The sequence below is a fragment of the Plodia interpunctella genome, chromosome 12, assembly GCF_027563975.2.
Source record: "Plodia interpunctella isolate USDA-ARS_2022_Savannah chromosome 12, ilPloInte3.2, whole genome shotgun sequence".
In the NCBI taxonomy this organism is placed as follows: domain Eukaryota; kingdom Metazoa; phylum Arthropoda; class Insecta; order Lepidoptera; family Pyralidae; genus Plodia; species Plodia interpunctella.
Window position 1 is genome coordinate 10209805 of NC_071305.1, and position 20862 is coordinate 10230666.

Sequence of the window (20862 nt, forward strand, 5' to 3'; positions counted from 1 at the left end):
ATGCTGGGTAACGATACTTTTTCAAAAAAATACCAGTAAACTCAAATATCGTTACCAATGGTAATAATGATAAAAGTATGGGACGCTCGCTACGCTATGTTTTTCTTTTTGAAGATCTCGCTCTCTTCGCTTTATTCTTGAGCCAGAATCGTACACAAGCAGAGTATAGCGAATTATTACAAAGCAAAATCAGTTAATCTGTGTAAAACGGTAAGTACATTTTATGGGAAATTTATAATGTTTTTAAACGCTTTTATTAAACTTCCAATGTACTTTTGTATGTTTGTTAGGGGTAGAATCTTGCAACTCAATAGAACTAAATCGAAATAAGTAACAATACTTTTAACGTTAATGTTATTTTAACGTTTTTAAATTGTAGTATCAATCATCTTAGCGTTACCAGTTTTAACTTTAGTGAAATAACGTTAATGAACGATACTTTTAGTGTGAATTTGGTAACGTTAACAAGCCCAGGTTGCAATGAACATTAATACCCTGTGAAGCTTTATGTATTGTATAAGACGCGGTCTGGTAGTAGTAGTGTAGTCTCTGACCCCTCTAACCAATCCGAGATGCTTCCATTGTCTAGATTCATTCATTCTTTCACTCGTAAATTGAACGGAAATTGATCAAAATCAAACAAAAATATACGAGCCACAGACAGAGTACATTTTTATATTGATAAGAGCGAAACTGTGACTAGGATAGGTATCAAACACTTATTTTACTAAACTGTGTTTTGTTCTGAACCTTCAATAGAAGTGGAATGTTGTTTAGTGAAGTAAGGTAAAATGGAGTGTACTCAGCGGCTCGAATGTACTCAGGATTTATATGATACCCCAGTGGAGAAAACATGCCCCGAACAGGTGCGAAATAGTCATAAATATTGGTGCTTCGCTCCCGTGGAAATTTCGGTATAAAAAGTACCCAATGTGTTATTATTCCAGGTTATATTATAATCTACCAAAGTATCAAAACAGTCCAGTAAATTTTTCGTGAAAGAGTAACAAATACATTTCGCATTAATAGTATTAGTAGGATTCAAAACATGGTTCCAATCTAGTCCAATGCTCTTAGGAACAAAAATATAAAATAATAGGAATATCTCTTACTGTCTGAGCGTGTTTTCGCTTCCATTAGTGGCTGTGATGTCCAGGGCTGTGATTTTACAACCAGCCTGAATCATCTCATATCTTCTTATCTTTCTGTAATGAAAATCTCCTGAACCCTGTTTTGTGCAAATAAATTATTTATATTCATATTTACTACAGATTATTTCACTTGTACAACTCCTTCAATAGTTTGCCAGTAAACTTTTTTATTCCAGATTGGATTCTTGGGGATTTGTGGAACAAAGTACCCGGTGAAGATAGGCCCCAACAAGGTGGGCCGTGATCCACAGACCTGCAGCATTGTATTGCAGTTGGAAGTAAGAATGTTATTCACATCATTCATCAGTACAACAAGGAAATTATTTTTAAATTGACAAAGTAAAACACATGAGAAAAATATATGGCTATTTGGTATCAACAAAATAAAGTAAGGTTAAGGTTAAGTTTAATAAAAATAAAGTAAGTATCCTATTTATATGTGTTTAGATGCACTTTATCGCAACACAATGCTATCTCTGTCTGGTCTATGTTGACTGGTAGAGAATACCAAATAGAGTTAAGTCCACTTTTGTACAATAAAGCAGCCAAGGACTCGAACTCAGAAGTTCCAGACTACAAATGGGTGTGGTGTCCACAACATTATGAATGGAGTTTATAATAAAAATAATATTTATTTATTAAAAAATTATAACATCATAATAATAATATTGTTTTACTCCATCCATAATGGTTCTTTGTGTTAGATATTGAAAGAATAAGAAAAGTGTTAGATATTGAAGAAGAAAAATTCTTTAGTTGCACTGAGCACTTTGTGGGTGGGAATGGACCTTGATTAGTTTTATGTTGTGTAGTTAGTTCCACCTTAATAGGACTACGTCATATCCTCCTGTGAATGTCATACAAAGTGACTAAGAGACAGCCCTGGCAGCTGTATATATATAATAGCATTCCCAAGGAGGGCTAGATTTTGGTGTCAGGCAGGTGGCCGGTTGTAAAATCCTAGTTGAATCTTCAAAATCTAATATATACTGGCATTGGGCTTCACGGAGTCACAGCCCAAATGACACCGGGAACAGGTGTGAAGATGAAGGCAAAATGACCTTGATGAATTATTAATATGTTTTGATAAATTTTTTTGTTATGTGGTCTAATGTCATTTCTATGCTTTCAGTCAATATCAAGACAGCATGCGGTGATCAACGTCCTGAACCAGAAGGAGTTCATGCTGATGGACCTGGACTCTGCAAACAAGACCAAGCTGTCGGGTGTACGTGTTAATGTTCCTTTAATGATAGATTCTATTCTATGATCCTACACATAGGAAAGTATAATTTAGTGTTAACAATAGCAAACCCCGTACGCGTTAATGTCCGGAACTACTGGACGGATTGGGATGAAATTTTTTTTGTTAACATATAAATGATTTTGAAAACTGGAACACCTGATGAAGAACAATAATGGTCCAGCAAACTATAGGAAATATAGAAATGACGCCTTAACAATTTTTTTTCAGTCTGATGAGAGTCTTCTTTATAGGTATTGTTATGCTTTGTCTGTACAGTTAAATTTCTCTAATAATTTTGACTCCTTGCCAAAAATTGTTCAGCCACGCGAACGAAGTCGCAGGCATCAGCTAGTTATTAAATAAATAAATGGACAATATTCAACCATCCATATCATAAGCACTAGGTTTGTGTCCCTGGTTCAGTGGACACATAGACAGAAACGGGCGCATTACAAACAGAACCACAACAAACATTACAAATATTTTCCTGCGCTGGGAATGGGGGTGGTGAAATGCCGCGGAGGTTGTCAAACTGTATAATATCAAACAAAACAGCCATAACATTCAGTCAATCATAAAATGTTGAAAATTTGTAGAAGACTCTCCAGCCGTACATCCCGCACGCGCTCAGCGACGGGGACCTGGTGCAGTTCGGGAAGACGTTCGGCGTGTTCCGGCTGCTGCGGCAGCACGCGGCGCTCGCGGCCACGCAGGCGCTGCTGGACCAGTCGCTCTCCGCACCCACTACGGTACCGGAGTCGCCTGATGTCAGCGACAGGGTAAGACATTTCATTTTTACGCGTTAATAAAAAAATGCTTGTTGAAAAATTCTTAAGTAGTGAATATTGGTACTTCATTTCAGGATGACTCATTTATTGCACCTTCTCAACCGCAATTGCAAAAGCAATTTAAAGATGAAACTAGTCACTTTTTCAAGCCCTCTGCAAAAACAATATCCATTCAACCAATTGGTTCCAAAAAAATTGATAATGTTTACTGGAACTCCAAGAGATCTACTTCTATTGGCTCGACGTTGTTTGACTCTACTAAAAGTATGAACGATTCAGCAATATTACTTAATAAATCAAATGAAATGAATTTACATGAAATGGAGACGCAGGCGCCCATGGAAAATATACAAAATATTAGTGTAGATTCAATATACACTGCAAACACACAAATGCCAAATCAATGTTACCAAATTGCGAATGCTGAAGCCATATACAATGCACAAACGCCAATTGCGCATAAACTAAATATTAGTGTAGATTCAATTTACACAGCACACACTCAACTACCTGATGGTTGTAGCTCGAAAATTCATACAGCGGACACTCAAATACCAAACAAATGTAATGCTTCGCCTTCAATATACAATGCTGATACACAAATGCCAGCACCTGATAATCTGCCAATTGTTTGCAAAGTACCAAACCAACATGAAATGCAGTTTGATTTATTTGTAGGAAATAAAGAAAACGATAATAATTTGTTTAATGCTGAGACCCAGGCATTTGTACCGAATGTTTCTATGACATCTGAATCATTAAGCAAAGCTATTAAAAATAGTAATACAAGCAAAGATAATTCCAAATCCAGACTACATACATCAGAAGAAGAAATATTATTTGAAGACATTGATAAAGACTGTTTTCAAGATGAATTTGAATCACAATCATTATTACCTGAATCACCACAAAAGATAAAGGAAAATAATAAAGGCGTTGAAGACGACTCTGATTTTGAGATTACTTTAAACAAGGCAGCCAAAAGAACAATCAGAATAAAATCGAGCAGTTCTACGGATTGTGAAGATTTTGAAATAACGCCTGTTCAACAATTACTGACAAAACCGGATGACGATGATATCACTGATTGTGAAGACAGTTTTAGTGATGATTTTAAGAAACCAGATAATTTACAAAAATCAAAAGAAAATTTTGAAGATATCTTAACACAAGTGATAGTTCATGAAGAACCGTCCAAAAACAACAACAATAATAATACGAAAACAAAAATAACAACTAGAAGTCCTAAAGTTCCATTTGAAGATATGCTAACACAAGTGATTCAAGAAGAAAAAACATTAAGTACTGCGGCAGCTAATGATCTTAATTTTGAAGAAATGCCAACTCAAGTTATTTGTGATGAAAAAGAGTTACTTGAAAAACATAATTTAGAAGACCTCCCTACACAAATATTACATGAAAATATTTGTGATAAAGTAAAAGGGTTGAAAGTGATTTCAAATGAATTTGTAAGTCCATTTAAAGTTCCGTTAAAATCACCGCGTAAATTGAAGCGAAAGGATACGTCGATATCAAATCAATGGAAAGAAGTTAGTCCTGTTGAAGGCAATTCTAAAAAGGTAACTAAGGTTATTGAAAATGATGACAATTATTATGAAGCTACTCAAGACATATTAGATGACTTGTGTACTCAAGCACAACTTTCTCCTGAAATTCTACCAGTAAGACCCAAAGACGATGATGTTATACCAAGTTCAGTTGAGGATTATGAAGCTGGTGATATTAAATTACCTGGTCTTGATTATGAAATATCACCTAAATCATCTGATAGTAACATAGAAGAAAAACTTAATCAGTTTGTAACAAGTCTATCCAAAGAACAAATACAATATGTTATTGGAGTACAACCTTTAAAGAAACAACCTAGTGATCCATCCGATAGTGAAGCAACGCCTAAAAAGGTCCATCCAATGAAGTTGTTTGAAATGGATTTACCGAACAGTCAAGAGATAAAAACAAGTGTGTCACTTCACTATCACAGTAAAGTAACAGAAACTTCGAGTGAGTCAGAAACTGAAAATGAAAGTACTGAAGATCAATTTACTCCTATTTTATTTCGTAAAAAGAGAAAACCTAAGATTGATGCAAAATTAGATCTTACTAAGAAACTTGATGTCGGCGCTTTGCCTTCTAGAGTTTCGACACGAGTTCGTAAACCTGCCGCGAAAATCCAAGAAAATGACACAAAAAGAAATGATAACTTTTTAAAACCCAAGTATTTGACAGAACAAGAAGGAGATATTAGCAATGAAATAATTATCGAAAATATAACCCGGCTTAAAACTAAAAACGAAAAGAATAAAAGTAATACAGAAGTTAGTAATGCGAGTCATAAATCAAATACTGACTCCTACGCGCCTAGTAAAAGTTTAAATAAAACTGAACTTAATTCAAAAGACAGACAAAAATCTGACAAATTCAAAGAATCCACAACAAAGGATATACGAAAGACTCCTGAACTGAAAAATGAACCCACTACAAAAGGCAAGCGGAAATCTGATGATGTGAAACAAGATTCATCAGTTCCCAAATTGAGTAAAATTGAAACTTTAAATAGCAACGTCATAAATATAGATTTAACGGGCGAAAGAAGTAAAAGGAGTACTAGAAACAAACCAAAGGAAACTAGTAAATGTAAAGAAAAGGCAACCAAAAACACGGAATTTTCAGTCAAAGATAAAAAAGATGAAGATAAAAGACGTCACAGAAGTAAGAAGGAGGATAAACACGAGGATCATACGAAAGAAGTGAGACGGAGCAGGCGGCAGAAGTCGTACAAGGAGAAGAAGGAGAACGATTCGTTGATCAAAGTGAAGATAGGCAGGCCTGCGAGGAAGCAGGTGAAGGAGATACAGGAGAAGAGCGCAGTGTACAGCGTGTCCTCGGAGTCGGGGGCGGAGTCCCCGCGGCGCCGCAAGCGGCCCGCGGTCGCGGCGCTGCGGGGCTCCAGCCCCAAGCGCACCCGCGCCAGCGCGAGGTCGACGCCTGCGTCGCTGCTGCCCAAACAGAAAGTGTTATTCACCGCATTCCCTTTCGACGAGGTCAAGAATAAACTCGAGAGTTTAGGTAAGTGTTTGATTCTATACCAGATTTTTCTTATACTATTAATCTAAATTAAAAGGAAGTGGCAGGTCTTTGCCCTGCAGCGGGACACATCAACACGCTAACAAAAAAAAAAACAAAATGAAAAAGTTATTTCTTACTTACTATTTCCGGAACCCGACACGGGTGCATTTTTAAAAGAGCAGAAAGTATAACTTGCTTTGCACTCTTTAATTGATAAATATAATTTACTTTACATTTTTGATTACAATAAACGTCAGTAGTTGTCATACTCGTCATGTCAGGCGCGGAGATCGTGAGCGACGTGACGCAGTGCACGGTGGTGGTGACGGCGCACATCAAGCGCACCTTCAAGCTGCTGTGCGCACTCGGGCTCGGCCGCCCCATCGTGGGCTCCGCGTGGCTGCAGGCCTGCCACGACAACAACCACATTGTGGGTGAGTCACAAAGCTGCAAATGTAGTCACTGAGCCACTTTCAATCGACAAAGAAAAAGAATCTGAACTTATCTCTTAATATCTAATAATTATATCCTAGTAATAAGACACTTATTTACTAGTTTGACTGTGCTTTTATTTATCGTTACGTTTCCCCCAAGCAGACCCCTGGCTGTACCTGCTGAAGGACGAGCAAGCGGAGCAGAGGTTCAAGTTCAGTCTCCAGCGCACGCTCACCGGCCGGCGGGGCTTCCTCAGAGGGTACAACGTGTCCTCCACGCCGCAGGTCAAGCCGGCCACTGCGGAGATGATGTGTGAGTCAATCAAATCAGCTTTTTTCACTGTCATAATCTTTACCTTTTTATTAGGATCGAACGTATCATATGTAAGAAATTGAAATGTGTTTTTGAAATAATTGAATATATTTTGTCACTGCGACTCCTGGCGGGCGCAGTGATAGTGGAGTGCTCGGGCGGGACGTGGGCGGAGGGCGGGAGTCGCTGGCTGTGTGTGTCGTGTTCCGGCGACCGCGCGCTGTGGCCGGCGCTGCAGCGGCGCGGCGCGCGCGTCGTCAGCTCGGAGCTGGTGCTGGGCGGCGTGCTGCGGCAGGAGCTGGACGTGGAGGGCGCGAGGCTGGCGTGACGCGTCTTGTGGCCGGAACGGAAACCGTTTCACCGCTCGCTGATAAAGTATCTAATAGTAAAATATCAAATAGATAGCGCTGGAAGTTGTGTTTCACAAGTATGGAATAGGGCCGGCTGGCCAATCGAGTTAGTTTTGTATGTCAAATTACAATATATTTTATTAGAAACTGGTGAAACAGGCTCTTAGTGTCGTTCATGAAATAGCTATTTCTTATTTTAAAAGCCTTATTTATTAATATGCCATTGTAGGACGCACCTAGCGTGTCGTAATCGAAGCCATGTGCTACGCTTGGCGTGTTATATGTGTCCAGAAATCCACAGAAATCTATTTTTTATTATTATTAATGTATCATCATATATTAATAAAACTTTTTGCTTTGCGCCTTCTTTCCACAAAACAATAAAAAACAACCGCATAATGAAACATGAACCGCGTACCTCATGTAAAGTTCCGTCTACCTCATAGTTGATAAAAATGTTGGTCTAATCAAATTTCTAACAAGTACTTAGTACGAGAGCTAGGATTGGTTGATAAATAATTAAGGTTTTGAATGCATGCTATTAGAGGAAATAAAGAGTTAATGCATCTTATTATAAAACATATAAAGCAGTCGTAATTTTAAATTGTTTAGTTATTTTAACGTAGGCCCTAGGCTCCGATTAGATCCTGAATTAAGTAGGATAGCAGGTACAAATTCCGATAAACCAAATTACTATCAAATAGGAATATTTTTCCAATGTAGTAGTGCCTTATTGTTTACACGTCAGTGATAATGATACCATTGCATTTACTATACTTAATATTCATTTGGCTGGGGTAAATATATACACAACAAACATATACATTGTTTTATTCCATACGATTTGCGAATATTTCGATATCTGTAACATATATTTATTGTATTTAAATGTACAAAAAGACTGTTGTTATTACACACTGAATTGCATACATATTGATGTTAATTGATCATATATATTGTGTGAAATAATTATTTTTATAACTAGTAATTGGCAATTATTTTATGTAATTTTAATTCAGTATACTATTTTAATGTTCGTTTTAGTGATTTTGATTGTTTTTTACATTTTAGCTCTATATTTGATTTGAACCTGCTCTGTCGAAACATGCGGTGATGTCTGTAGATTCTGTGGTTGTTTTATATACATGCGGTGTCAAAACAATGCAAAGTGAAGTTTCCTGACATCGCTGTTCGGTGTTAAGTTATTTACGAACGAGCAAGATATAAATACTCCATTGAATATGGCGCGATAGTTCCATTGTTGATAATTTTGTAAATATACCACTCTGATTTTCAAACTGCATTTTAATTTGAACATGACTAGCTATATCACTGTCACCAAACACATTTCGTGTCACAGAAAAATAATCGGATTGTTTCACAAGCAATAGCACTTTATAAAGGACTAGCGGCCCGCCCCGGCTTTGCTCGGATTAAACCATCGCTGAGCCAGTCGCTTGGTGATCACAGGTCGTTGTAACACGACCCAAAACGTCCAAAGTAAAAAAAAAGGTACGTGCGCGTTAAATACCCGTATTAAACAATACGCGAAAGTTCTACCCGGCGCGGCTTCGCACGAGGTCTATCAACCTTCGGGAATAGTTTGTCTAAATATCAGTGAAATCTGCATTAAAATCCGTTGCGTGTTTACAAGAAGAAAGCTTAGAAACATACTTTTTTTACTATAATTTACGAAATAAATCATAGCAAATAGAAAATCATAGGAATTTAAAAATATTTGTTACTAGCTTTTGGCCCGCATAAATTTCCCACGGGAACAGTTATTTTTCCGGGTTGAAAGGTCAGCTATGTCCTTCTCCGCTACTTGCTATCAAAGCAATACATTTTAATATTGCTTTTTTAAATGCTTTTCATTGGGATTAGTGATGTAATCAGAATCTGTCTCAGGAGCAATAATTCGTCACATGACCAGTTGGATGATCTTTAAAAAGCACAAAGTCCTTGCAGTCATTAACCATATTTTTTATTCTGTACATTTTAAATACACAATAAATTTACATAATTCGATACTGCTTAAATAAATAAAATAGTTTGAAAATAAAAAAGATGTTAATCTTGTCCTATGATAGTGTTTACAAGTAATATATTCTTATGCAGTGCCGTTGCTACGAAGCTCAAGGCGTTATTTTTAATTAGGATTTTAATTATAATAACGCATTGGACGAGTCCAGGATTTCCACGGCATTGCCGTGTGTAGCAACGTCACTGTTCTTATCACATACAAAGTGTTTGTCACAGCTTGGAATGTAACAATATTCCAGTTTGATTAGGTGGCTTGTACAGAGCTATTTGTAAAACATCAAAAACCTCGCGACTAGAAAGCTGAAATCGTTAACAACAGCCAAACAACGAAAGTTTTAACACGTGTCAAAACTTTCGTTATGTGACAACTTCTTCAAACCTCTCATTCAAAAGTCTTCCACCTAGAACGGCACTCAAATATACTTTTCCGCGCTGGGAATCGAAACCGGTAGCGGACGGGCGGAAGCAACATTTAATTATAATATTGATTATTTAAGTACATACCTACATTTTATTTTTTACCCAGTTGAACACACACTTTATGGCAAATTAAATTAGTAATAAATACATCCTGCCGACGAAAGTTGCCTTGAGAAAGTTTACAACGTTGGCGACTATCTAGCTCTGCGAGGTTGTTGTGTATTCATATACTATTTAAAGTAATTTCTTCTCTCTTCATTGCGCAGGTGTAAAATAACTTTATTATTACTAGCATTTTATTCTTACAAAGGGTCACACAGTATAAAAATACTAAAATACTTTTTAAGCAATATGGTTCCATCTGTGTAAATTTTAAACAATAGTGTTTTTTGATCAAGCGAAATCCTTCATGATAGTGACCAAAAGCACATAAATCCATTAGTTACAATTTTAGTAATTTCCTAGTGTTGCCTGTGTTTAATCTGAAACGAAATTTAAAAATTATATTAATGATTTAAGAAAATCAACGTGCTTAATATAAAAATATTTCCTTGCTTTACAATACAGGCAGAAAATAGTGATGTTAGGGTATAAAAGATTAATAAATACAAAGTTTATGTAATACTCCATTAATTTTAATGTGTTAGATATCAAATGCACGCGCATAAAACCAATCCTAGAGATCTTCCATCTTTGGTCGGACATTTCACAAGCTTTTATTATATAATTCATCATTTAAATGATGTAATATGCTCCATAACCCATAACGATTTATTCTATTATACATAATTTATGAAACCAAAGTTCATCCGCAGGTTTAAAACAATGATGTTGGTTTTCCTGTAGGTAACTTACAAGTAAACAATTGCACGAGATAAAATGTAAAAAGTCTTAAATATTATATGCCATTCGAATCGACACAAAATATTTAAGTAATATGTAAACTTAAAACTAACAGTGATGTGAATCTTAAAACATAACCTAAACTAAAATACTTCATTGGCCACTGAATTCTCTCAACATTTGTGCTTGAACGAGAATGGCAAGACACGCCTAGCGTGTTACGCGACTCGCTAGGCACATTTTATCACAATGTAAATTATGTCAACTAAAGTAAAGACTGTTTACTTTTTGCCTGGAATTTAATAAATAATAAAACCCCTTATTTACTCTCCAATTTGTATGTAGCTATGGCTTGGTATGCTGGGAACAGGGTGGAAGTGTTCTCGCTGGTACCAACTGCCACTTATCTTCGAATTCGTCGCTTTTCGCGACATAGGCATGTATATAGGAACCTATATACATGCCTATGTTGATCATATGTATATAAATAATTTTATTATAGTTAATTGTTAATATTATTATTCAAAATAATTCGGAAGCAAGTCTAGTCATATAAACATAAGGATTATAAATTAATATTGAAAATGCAAAAAGCTTCCTATTTCAACAGAAGATTGGATTTTTTTACGACAAATAAATCATTACAATAATAAATAATTTGTCTAAAAATATACCTATTTTAACAAATATCGGATACTTTCTCAAGACATCGTAAAGCTCGGTTTTCCATATTTTGAGAAGACAATAAATCAATATTGAAAAAAAAAATGAAATTTTTCTTTAAAAATAAATTTAAATAAAGTAATTATAAACCTTATTATTTGGTGACTTAAGGTTAGTATGGCTCGTCATTGCTTTACCACAGTTGGTGTTGTATTGCATGATGCTCTCGAAAGTCTCAGTAACATCGTTTTGATTTCCTGTGAGAGTAAAAATCAATATTTAATATAAAATTCAAAATTCTTTATTCAATTTATGATGATATACATCACTTATTGACGTCAAAAAATTAATTAAACTAAGTCTACTGTCGGCTTCCGAAGCGCAGGTGAAGAAGCGGCGCAACAAACTTCACCGCAGCCTTTTCTCCAAGGACGTCAATTAACAAATATAGGTCTTATACATATATTAACAATTAAGAGGACGAATTTACATCATTGAAAATGTCAAAATTTGAATAAAAAAATGTATTTCCAGTAAAATTATTGAAAATTGTCACACAAAAAAAAATATATAAATAAAAAGCTAAATGTAGAAAACGTACGTAATAATGTCATAAATCAATTACATATGTTATGAGGATACTGCATCATACTTGGGCCAAACATTATTGTCGTTCACATAATCGTCAGACTTGTAATATGCCTTTTTACAAAGTACTTCTTTTATATAATTTCTAAATTTTTTGTCCGGCAAATCAAGAATCCATTTAGGCAATTTATTATAAAAACGGATACAATTCCCAACAAAAGACGTTCTAACTTTGGCCAACCGATGCCCGGGGACAAACAATTTATCTTTATTACGTAAGGCTCTATCAGTGTAATCACCAACTTTTTAAAATAAGTTTAAATTTTTCCGGGCATGCATAATGTTGTCAAATATGTATTGAGAAGGTAAAGTTAAAACATTAATATCTTTAAAAAATCTCTAAGGGAATCCTTCTCCTCAAACCATATATAGCACGGATTGTTCTTTTTTATAAAATGAAAATAGTGTTAATGGTGAGCACTCCCCCAAAGTAGTATCCCATAGGACATTAAGCTATGAAAATAACTAAAGTAAACTAATCTAGCAGTCTATATAAAACTAATAGGGAATGTATTGGTAATATCCAAATGCAAAATCTCAAAATGAGTAGCATATAGTAGAGAAGACACTCCCTGACCGTGACTACGCCGCAGGGTCGCAGCGCATGAGCGCGAGGTCCGCCTGCACCATGTCGCGCACCAGCTCCGCGAAGGTGACCCGCGGCGCCCAGCCCAGCTGTCGCCTGGCCTTCGACGGGTCGCCCAGCAGCAGGTCCTGCAACCAACCACCCTCTTATGTAGAGAAAGCATTCCTAATAGCACCGACGATGTATGGCAGATGTGCATACCACTTCAGTAGGGCGGAAGTACTTGGGGTTGACTTTGACGAGGAGCGTCCCCGTGTCGGCGTCGTGGCCGGTCTCCCCCTCCCCCTCCCCGCGCCACTGCAGCCGCGTCCCCACCACTGCGAACGCCATCTCCACGAACTCCCGCACGCTGTGCGTCTCGCCCGTCGCTACCACGAAGTCCTCTGGCGTGTCTTGTTGGAGCATCAGCCACATTGCCTGACGAATGATTTATAGATTAGCCAATGTACCATGCTAGTCTTGGTGTTTTGTCGTTCCATAGATGGTGCGTTAAAACATTGAAATGCTGTACCGACCCCACATAAAATGGATTAAGGTGAAACTTATTAATATTTCCGTGAATTAAAAAAACTTTGGAAGTATAGCATGAATGTTCTCGTCCTGTGACATCACTAACCTCGACATAGTCCTTAGCGTGTCCCCAGTCCCGTTTGCTGTCGAGGTTGCCGAGCTCCAGATGCGGCATGAGGCCGAGCGTGATCTTGGCCACGCCGCGCGTGATCTTCCTGGTGACGAAGTTCTCGCCGCGGCGCGGGCTCTCGTGGTTGAACAGCACGCCGTTGCACGCGAACATGCCGTACGCCTCACGGTAGTTCACCACGATCCAGTAGCCGTACAGTTTCGCGCATGCTGCCAATTTTTTTTTTAATTAAATTAATAATTGGAGTTGACTTGATTTAATTTGAGCTTAGGGCATTCGACAGACATTGAATGGAGAAGGCCAAAGAAAGGGCCACGTGGAAAGAGTGAGTGGAGGCTTTTGCCCAACAGTGGGACATGGACTTCAATCGGAGAGACTCAGTCTGATGGGAAGTAAAGCTATGTAATGCGTACTTTTGCTGTTGCATCGGATATAGTTCAGCGAGTTATTTTATACTATTAGGTTGATATTATAAATGTACTGCATGCCAATATAAAGTCCAAAGTATTTATTCACATGCCTTCATAGGCACTTTTCTCGTCAAATTTTAACTTTTAAATGGTGAATAGTATTTCTCAAAAAGCTACAACCAATTTGAAAGTTTTTAAACCATATTGCGTGTGTAAGAAGGAAGGATAAATATATAGAATATGTTTCTTTGAACGAGTGTCGTGTAGAAATTGCATATGAGGAATTACATCATAAAGATAATCACGATACAATGTTTTCATTTCATTGTGTCGTGCAATGAAAGACAATTGATCTCACCATGAAATGTATTTGACGCAAACAACGGTGCATCGTCAGGATGTTGGTGTTACATTAAAAAACAAAAACTCTCCCCTATCACAAAGACGACGAGGGATCTGAGGCTGCGGGTCTTGTTTCAACACAGAACAAATATGAAGACTAAATTATGCAAAACTTGCTATTCGTTCGCGTTAAATTATCCCCCGGGAATAGAGGTTTATATCTGCTGCTGGAGCTTTTTATCTTGTCCTGATAAACAATCTACATTTAAGTGTGGATTTGGCATGTCCATGCTGCCTGCACTATTTTTTGGAAATCTACATAACTATACTAATGTTATAAATAAGTATTTAGAAACTTATGTATAGGCAGAACTCTTCGGAACTCCCCACTCAACTCGATTTCACCAAACGGAAGCTGTATTATCCCCGAGGGATCTCACCGTAGGGCGAGCGCGGATAGAAAGGCGTGGTCTCTGTCTGCGGCACCTCGAGCACCTTGCCGTAGAGCTCGGAGGTGGAGGCCTGGTACACGCGGCTGACGGCCGCCAGCCCGGCCGCACGCACGGCCTCCAGCAGCCGCAGCGCGCCCAGCGCGTCCACCTGCGCCGTGTACTCGCTCAGCTCGAACGACACCTTCACGTGCGACTGCGCGCCCAGGTTGTAGATCTCATGCGGACGCGTCTACAATTTATTTCTGAGTCAACAATAATTACGAGACTAGTGTTAATAGATGAGGGATAAATATTTTAAACAGCGTAAGAGACCAGAGTATTTACTCTGGCAATTTTTAAAATATTAACATGCATTTACTGGGGTGTGGCAATTTGTACCTTCGTAGACAATGCGCACGCAACACTCATTGTCTGCGTTATTAATGTGTAACCCAACCCAACCCATGCCAAATTACACCTTTCTAGTATCAATAGTTTTTGAGCTAAACTACGGACACAAAAGGCGAAATTATAAGGGTTCTTAGTTCACTTTGGAACCCTAAAAACATGAACTTCTGCAAATGGCACAATAGCCTTGCTGCAGGCTGAACTAATGTACCATTAAGTTTCACAATGGACGACAATTTGAGCGATATTTATCGCCTCTGACATTGGCTATGCTCTGAAAACAGATGTGCCATATTTAAAGTTAATATTAACTTTAAATATGCCATATCTGTTAATAATTATTATAAATAGGTAAGCATTTGTGAGTTTGTATGTTTGAGGTGGGTTATCTCAAAACTACCAAACCGATTTTTAAAATTCTTTCACCATTAGAAGGTACATTATCCAAGATTGCTATAGTCTATATCAAAAATCCACGGGAACGAAGACCCGGGCAACATCTAGTATTTAAATAAGAGTTTTATGTCAACTTGCACAAATGTTTTCCTATAGTGGATTTTACGAAAACAAAACTATAAAGGACATGAAGTGGATAACACCTAATATCATTTTCATTTTTTTAAGTGGTCAAATAATTGATAAAATATAGTTAATCTAATAATTTATCATTATCATCAAACATTCTTGAAGAGTAGATGTCATTCCAATTTACTGTGAAGTTAATCACATATCTTACATGTTTAATTGCTTTGATAACTTTAAACTAATTTCCAAGGTGTTTAAATATATTAAATTCAAAGTATAAATTAATACACACAGAACCATACAGACAGAGAAATATTGTATATTTTAATATGTATAATATAGCTGTAGACCCAGTCACAGTTAAATTTTATTTATTTTTTTATAACACTAGCAGCTAAATAAGCTCATGTGTATATCTTCAAATTTGGAGATTTCAGTTTCCTCTGGGCTTTTAATTTATTGTATTCAATATTTATATAGGGTTCATAGTATAAAAAATTGCAGAAGTTTATATCCAAATTGTGAAGATAACAACCTGCACCTGCCTGTATGTAGGTATGTCAATACCTTAGTAATAATACTAATGAGACAGGTGGTGTCTGTCAGGTCCCCATAATGCAGATGCATCCTCCCTCCGGTGTGGCACGTAGGCTGCTCATACAGGTGCTGGATGCGCCCTGTGTTGAATGACGAAGACCGGCGCAGAATGCCATGTACTTCATACCCTTTCTCTATTAGGAATTCAGCTAAGTATGATCCGTCCTAGGAAAATGAAATAATAATTCTTCAAAATCAATTCAAAGTTTTTATGAAGTAGGTACACAATTTCATTGTAACAGTTATAAAATTTCAATCATAATACACAGGTATAAATAATTTTCCTTTAAAAATGATTTGTCAATTTTACCTGTCCTGTAATGCCGGTGATAAGAGCCACTTTCCTGTTAGCACTGTTTGCACTATTGACACTACTGCCAGCTTCGTCGCCAGACATTGTAAGTGGTTCGTGTAAGAGCTAAGGGATTAACAAGAGAGACGTCCGCACTCAAGCACCGCTGCGTTACGTTTTGATAATCTTATCACAAGCAATACACAAAATTCCACGTAAACCAAAGTTTTGTTGATAAGCAAGTATATTATAGCTATATAGGATACCTACATATAACTTTTATTGGACTTGCCGGATTTATTTTAGATGTTATAATATCAAAATATCATGTACGGTAACTAAACAAAATTGTAATAGGTATGTAATTTATTTCCAGATAGAAAATCTACTATTCGGTTCAGTCGGCTTTTGCAGAGTTTGATTCCATCCGACCGATGCTGCCGAATTCATTCCATTTGTTGTCAACGTCAAGTAAGACTGCTGACTTGAAATTTGACATGAACTGAAATATGACAAATCATTGAAAAGTAGGCCCCGCGAGCGGGGTCTGACTTTTGTCATTATTCTTATCAATCACCTGTCATACCGACCATTGCATCGTACCATCGTCATTTTGTTTTTGTTTATTCCCTCGTTTTATTGAGAAGGCAAAGGGTAGGGTAGCCTATACAGCCAAATCTTTTGTATTGAATATCTATCTCCATCTCAAAAGGGCATATATTACACAAAGCTCGGGGCTGATGGCGCTACTGGTACAACTAAGGTACACCAACTTTGCCAATATACCTTCTACGCAATCGTGGTGCGAGTTTAAAGGAAAAAGAAAGGATTTAGTGCATTATCCGGAAATCCTGAAAATAATAACAATATTTTAGGTTATGTTCTGCATTATTTGGTTAACTGTGGTCATAAACTCATATAAACTTGATTTTGAAGAAGAACTGAAGATCTTACCTGTATGAAGTCCATATTTTAATAAGTCTTCACGTGTGAAGTGTTCCTAACTTCTTTTTGACCGTTTACTGGCTCGAAAATTTTACAGCGTGAGGCGTATCCCATAGTTGTCGAAGTTGTTTTATCTTATGGAAAACGATTTTTCCCAATATATCGGCACCCGAATATACAACATTGTTTTATATTTTCACAAACGAATGCTTACATAATGAAAGTCATATTCCTCATGGCTAAGGGTCGTAGTTATTACGTGGAATGAAACACACACAACAACTTTCTTGGCATTATTAATGGAGTGGTTTGCCTTTTTCTTCACCGGAAGCAAGTGGTGGTCGATGAAAACTACTATACATGAGTCAGATTGGTATACAAACTTACCGAAACCGAACCTGAACCGAAAGGATTAATAAAATACTCTAAAATAAACGTTTTAATCGACATAGCAAAAGGACGCAAAGCTTTTGTGTACCTAACATATACAGTGTTGTACTCTGGCGAGATAAATGTGCTGTAATACTACCCTGTAGCCATTACCATGACACTTTAAAAAAAAGTTCATTTTCGTTCGTTTCGTTCAGTTCAATCTACCAACATAAAAAATGTTTTGATTTGAGGTTAAAGTTAGGTAAAATATAGATAAATAATAGCGATAAAGATTTGTATTAAAAGAAGAAACGGCTGATAGGATGTCTAGTCAGAGATACTCGAAAATTATAAGCCCTTAATAATTGCGCTGTGATTTTATAAAGTGAAGTGTAAACAAGGTGCATCGTTAGTTATAATGCCTGATATCAAGATAACGCCACTAGGAGCGGGCCAAGACGTAGGCCGAAGTTGTATTTTACTTTCAATGGGAGGCAAAAATATAATGTTAGATTGCGGCATGCATATGGGCTATAACGATGAGCGGCGGTTTCCAGACTTCTCGTACATAGTGCCTGAGGGCCCCATCACGAGTCAGATCGACTGCGTCATCATCTCGCACTTCCACCTCGACCACTGCGGAGCACTACCCTACATGTCCGAGATGGTAGGCTACACCGGGCCCATTTACATGACGCATCCCACAAAGGCCATAGCACCTATTTTGCTTGAAGACATGAGAAAAGTCGCCGTCGAAAGAAAAGGAGAGGCGAATTTTTTTACCTCACAAATGATTAAGGATTGTATAAAAAAAGTTACAGCCGTAACTTTGCACCAGTCTGTGATGGTTGATAATGAACTAGAAATTAAAGCCTACTATGCAGGTCATGTACTAGGAGCTGCTATGTTTTGGATTCGTGTGGGCTCTCAATCTGTGGTGTACACAGGAGACTACAACATGACCCCTGACCGACATCTGGGTGCAGCTTGGATTGACAAGTGTAGACCGGACTTACTTATAACTGAGTCAACATATGCTACAACTATAAGAGATTCAAAGCGCTGCCGTGAGAGAGATTTCCTGAAAAAAGTACATGAGTGTGTTGAGAAGGGAGGCAAGGTACTAATTCCAGTGTTTGCTCTGGGGAGAGCACAGGAACTATGTATTTTGCTAGAAACTTACTGGGAGAGAATGAATTTAAAATATCCAGTATATTTTGCTCTGGGCTTAACTGAAAAGGCAAATAATTATTACAAAATGTTTATCACTTGGACCAATCAAAAGATAAGGAAAACCTTTGTCCAGAGAAACATGTTTGATTTTAAACATATAAAACCATTTGACAAGTCCTACATTGATAACCCGGGAGCTATGGTGGTTTTTGCAACTCCTGGGATGTTGCATGCAGGGCTATCTTTGAATATTTTCAAAAAGTGGGCACCCTATGAACAGAACATGGTGATTATGCCAGGCTTCTGTGTTCAAGGAACAGTTGGTCACAAGATTTTGAATGGTGCTAAAAAAGTTGAATTCGAAAATAGGCAAGTTGTGGAAGTGAAAATGGCTGTAGAGTACATGTCTTTCTCAGCTCATGCTGATGCCAAGGGTATAATGCAGCTCATCCAATATTGTGAGCCCAAGAATGTTCTGCTGGTGCATGGAGAGGCTCAGAAAATGGAATTTCTCAAAGATAAGATTGAGAAAGAATTTAAGATCAACTGTTACATGCCAGCAAATGGTGAGACCTGTATCATAAACACTCCCACTAAAATACCTGTTGATGTGTCATTGAGACTGCTGAAGGCAGAGTCTGTCAAATATAATGCTCTTCCTCCAGATCCCAAGAGGCGCCGTGTTGTCAATGGTATTCTATGTGTGAAAGATAATAGACTTTCATTGCTCGATATTGATGAAGTATGTGATGAGATTGGTATCAACAGACATGTTATTCGTTTCACAAGCACTGTGAGGTTTGAGGATCCCGGACCAGCTGTCAAGACTGCAGAGAAATTGAAGGCTCTCCTTGAGGAGAAGCTGGAGGGCTGGACCATTACAATGTCTGAGGGAAACATATCTGTGGAGTCTGTGCTTATTAAAATAGAAGGGGATGAGAGTACTAAGAGCATCTACGTCTCCTGGACCAATCAAGATGAGGATTTAGGCAGCTATATTTTAGGGCTACTTCAATCTATGGTTCAAGAATCTTAGGTGTTACCAGAAACAAAGAAAGCTACTATAATTTTATAGTGTAAGATTTATTGTTTTAATTAAATTGTTATGTAATCAATTGCATTTTTATTTCTATGGATAAAGTTTACTAGAAATATTCTTAGCACTGACTGATGTTTTCGAAGTAGAACTAGCGCCGCCGCCGGCCGGCAGCGGCAGCATTTCTACACTAGTATTGCCAGTTGAGATAGTCAATAATCGATAGCGACTTGATAGACTATCGATAGTTTGGGAAAAGTCAATTACGCGGGGCCCCTCCAAATCTATGCATAATATCGTTAGCTACCGATAGTTTTGTATACTCTCGATAGTCGGTTTGGGTACTATTGATAAAGAGCAATTCAATCGTATAGTATCGAGTATTTTTTCTAGTACTCGTTGCAAGCGTTCTGCCACTTTGTGTCACTCACAGATATTAGAACATTATGTAATGTTCTTATATATATTTCAGACTAAAAGCTTTGTATGAGATTAACTGGAATGAAAAGTTTATGAAAATCTTGTTTTGGTTCACTCGTCGGTCGACTATATAATTTTCTTGATTTTGAGTAAAATATAAGTATATACATCTCTATATTATCCCTATCTCACTTTAAAATATTCGACCTCGGTGGCACAGTGGCAAAGTTCTTGCCACTGAACCGAGAGGTACCAAGTTCGATCCCCGGTCGGGTCATGATGGAAAATGATCTTTTTCTGATTGGCCTGGGTCTTGGATGTTTATCTATATATGTCTTTGTTATAAAATATAGTAACGTTGAGTTAGTATCCCATAACACAGGTCTCAAACTTAATTTGGGGCTAACTCAATCTGTGTGATTCGTCCTAATATATTTATATTTGATATATACAAACGAGAAGACTTAAAAGTAGATAAAGAAAATCATAGACATCATCGTATGTATCTTTCATTTTGTTCATACTAGAAAGAGATAATCCATGGAAAAATCAAAATACTCAAAGAAAGAACCGAACACAGATTGCGCAACAAACATATTGCAAGACTTATTACACTGCACATTGCAAAGTATATACTAGGCTTTTTGATTTTCATATCATTGATCGCAAAATTAAAAAAGTATCAGTCAACGTCAAAAT

At 37.3% G+C, this 20862-nt stretch overlaps 3 protein-coding genes across 5 annotated transcripts; 2 read left to right on the forward strand and 1 right to left on the reverse strand.

Moving 5' to 3' along the window:
- Window positions 1–590: 590 nt before the first annotated feature.
- On the forward strand, window positions 591–8667 carry LOC128674116 (uncharacterized). Of its 2 annotated transcripts, none has more exons than XM_053752458.1 (8): window positions 591–866; window positions 1328–1429; window positions 2284–2379; window positions 2994–3176; window positions 3260–6272; window positions 6533–6706; window positions 6870–7019; window positions 7160–8667. In XM_053752458.1, the coding sequence occupies exons 1-8, from the start codon at window positions 792–794 to the stop codon at window positions 7345–7347; spliced, it is 3981 nt and encodes a 1326-aa protein (XP_053608433.1). In that variant the 5' UTR covers window positions 591–791; the 3' UTR covers window positions 7348–8667. The 2 variants fall into 2 exon arrangements, with proteins under 2 accessions (XP_053608433.1, XP_053608434.1); XM_053752459.2 differs by having other exon boundaries at window positions 6554–6706.
- A 661-nt stretch (window positions 8668–9328) lies between these two features.
- Gmd (GDP-mannose 4,6-dehydratase) lies at window positions 9329–16669 on the reverse strand. 2 transcript variants are annotated; one of them, XR_008405145.2, is made up of 8 exons: window positions 16236–16669; window positions 15896–16090; window positions 14405–14645; window positions 13189–13421; window positions 12774–12989; window positions 12564–12700; window positions 11489–11595; window positions 9329–10314 (listed from the first exon to the last, which is right to left on the reverse strand). XR_008405145.2 is itself a non-coding variant. In XM_053752460.2 (7 exons), the coding sequence occupies exons 1-6, from the start codon at window positions 16320–16322 to the stop codon at window positions 12569–12571; spliced, it is 1104 nt and encodes a 367-aa protein (XP_053608435.1). In that variant the 5' UTR covers window positions 16323–16669; the 3' UTR covers window positions 9329–11595; window positions 12564–12568. The 2 variants fall into 2 exon arrangements, 1 of the variants encoding a protein (XP_053608435.1); XM_053752460.2 differs by having other exon boundaries at window positions 9329–11595.
- Window positions 16670–17731: 1062 nt separating this feature from the next.
- On the forward strand, window positions 17732–19822 carry IntS11 (Integrator 11). Its single transcript, XM_053752796.2, has one exon. It carries the CDS (start codon window positions 17953–17955, stop codon window positions 19741–19743), a length of 1791 nt encoding a protein of 596 aa, XP_053608771.1. The 5' UTR covers window positions 17732–17952; the 3' UTR covers window positions 19744–19822.
- The last annotated feature ends 1040 nt before the right edge of the window (window positions 19823–20862 follow it).

Coding starts and splice junctions, on each gene's coding strand:
- LOC128674116 (XM_053752458.1), top strand. CDS start 792: ATGGAGTGTACTCAGCGGCTCGAATGTACTCAGGATTTATATGATACC. Junction 3,177..3,259: donor CGCCTGATGTCAGCGACAGG/GTAAGACATTTC, acceptor ACTTCATTTCAG/GATGACTCATTTATTGCACC. Junction 6,273..6,532: donor GAATAAACTCGAGAGTTTAG/GTAAGTGTTTGA, acceptor AAACGTCAGTAG/TTGTCATACTCGTCATGTCA.
- Gmd (XM_053752460.2), bottom strand. CDS start 16,322: ATGTCTGGCGACGAAGCTGGCAGTAGTGTCAATAGTGCAAACAGTGCT. Junction 14,646..15,895: donor TCATTAGTATTATTACTAAG/GTATTGACATAC, acceptor AATAAATTGTAG/ACGCGTCCGCATGAGATCTA. Junction 12,990..13,188: donor ACGCTAAGGACTATGTCGAG/GTTAGTGATGTC, acceptor ATCATTCGTCAG/GCAATGTGGCTGATGCTCCA.
- IntS11 (XM_053752796.2), top strand. CDS start 17,953: ATGCCTGATATCAAGATAACGCCACTAGGAGCGGGCCAAGACGTAGGC.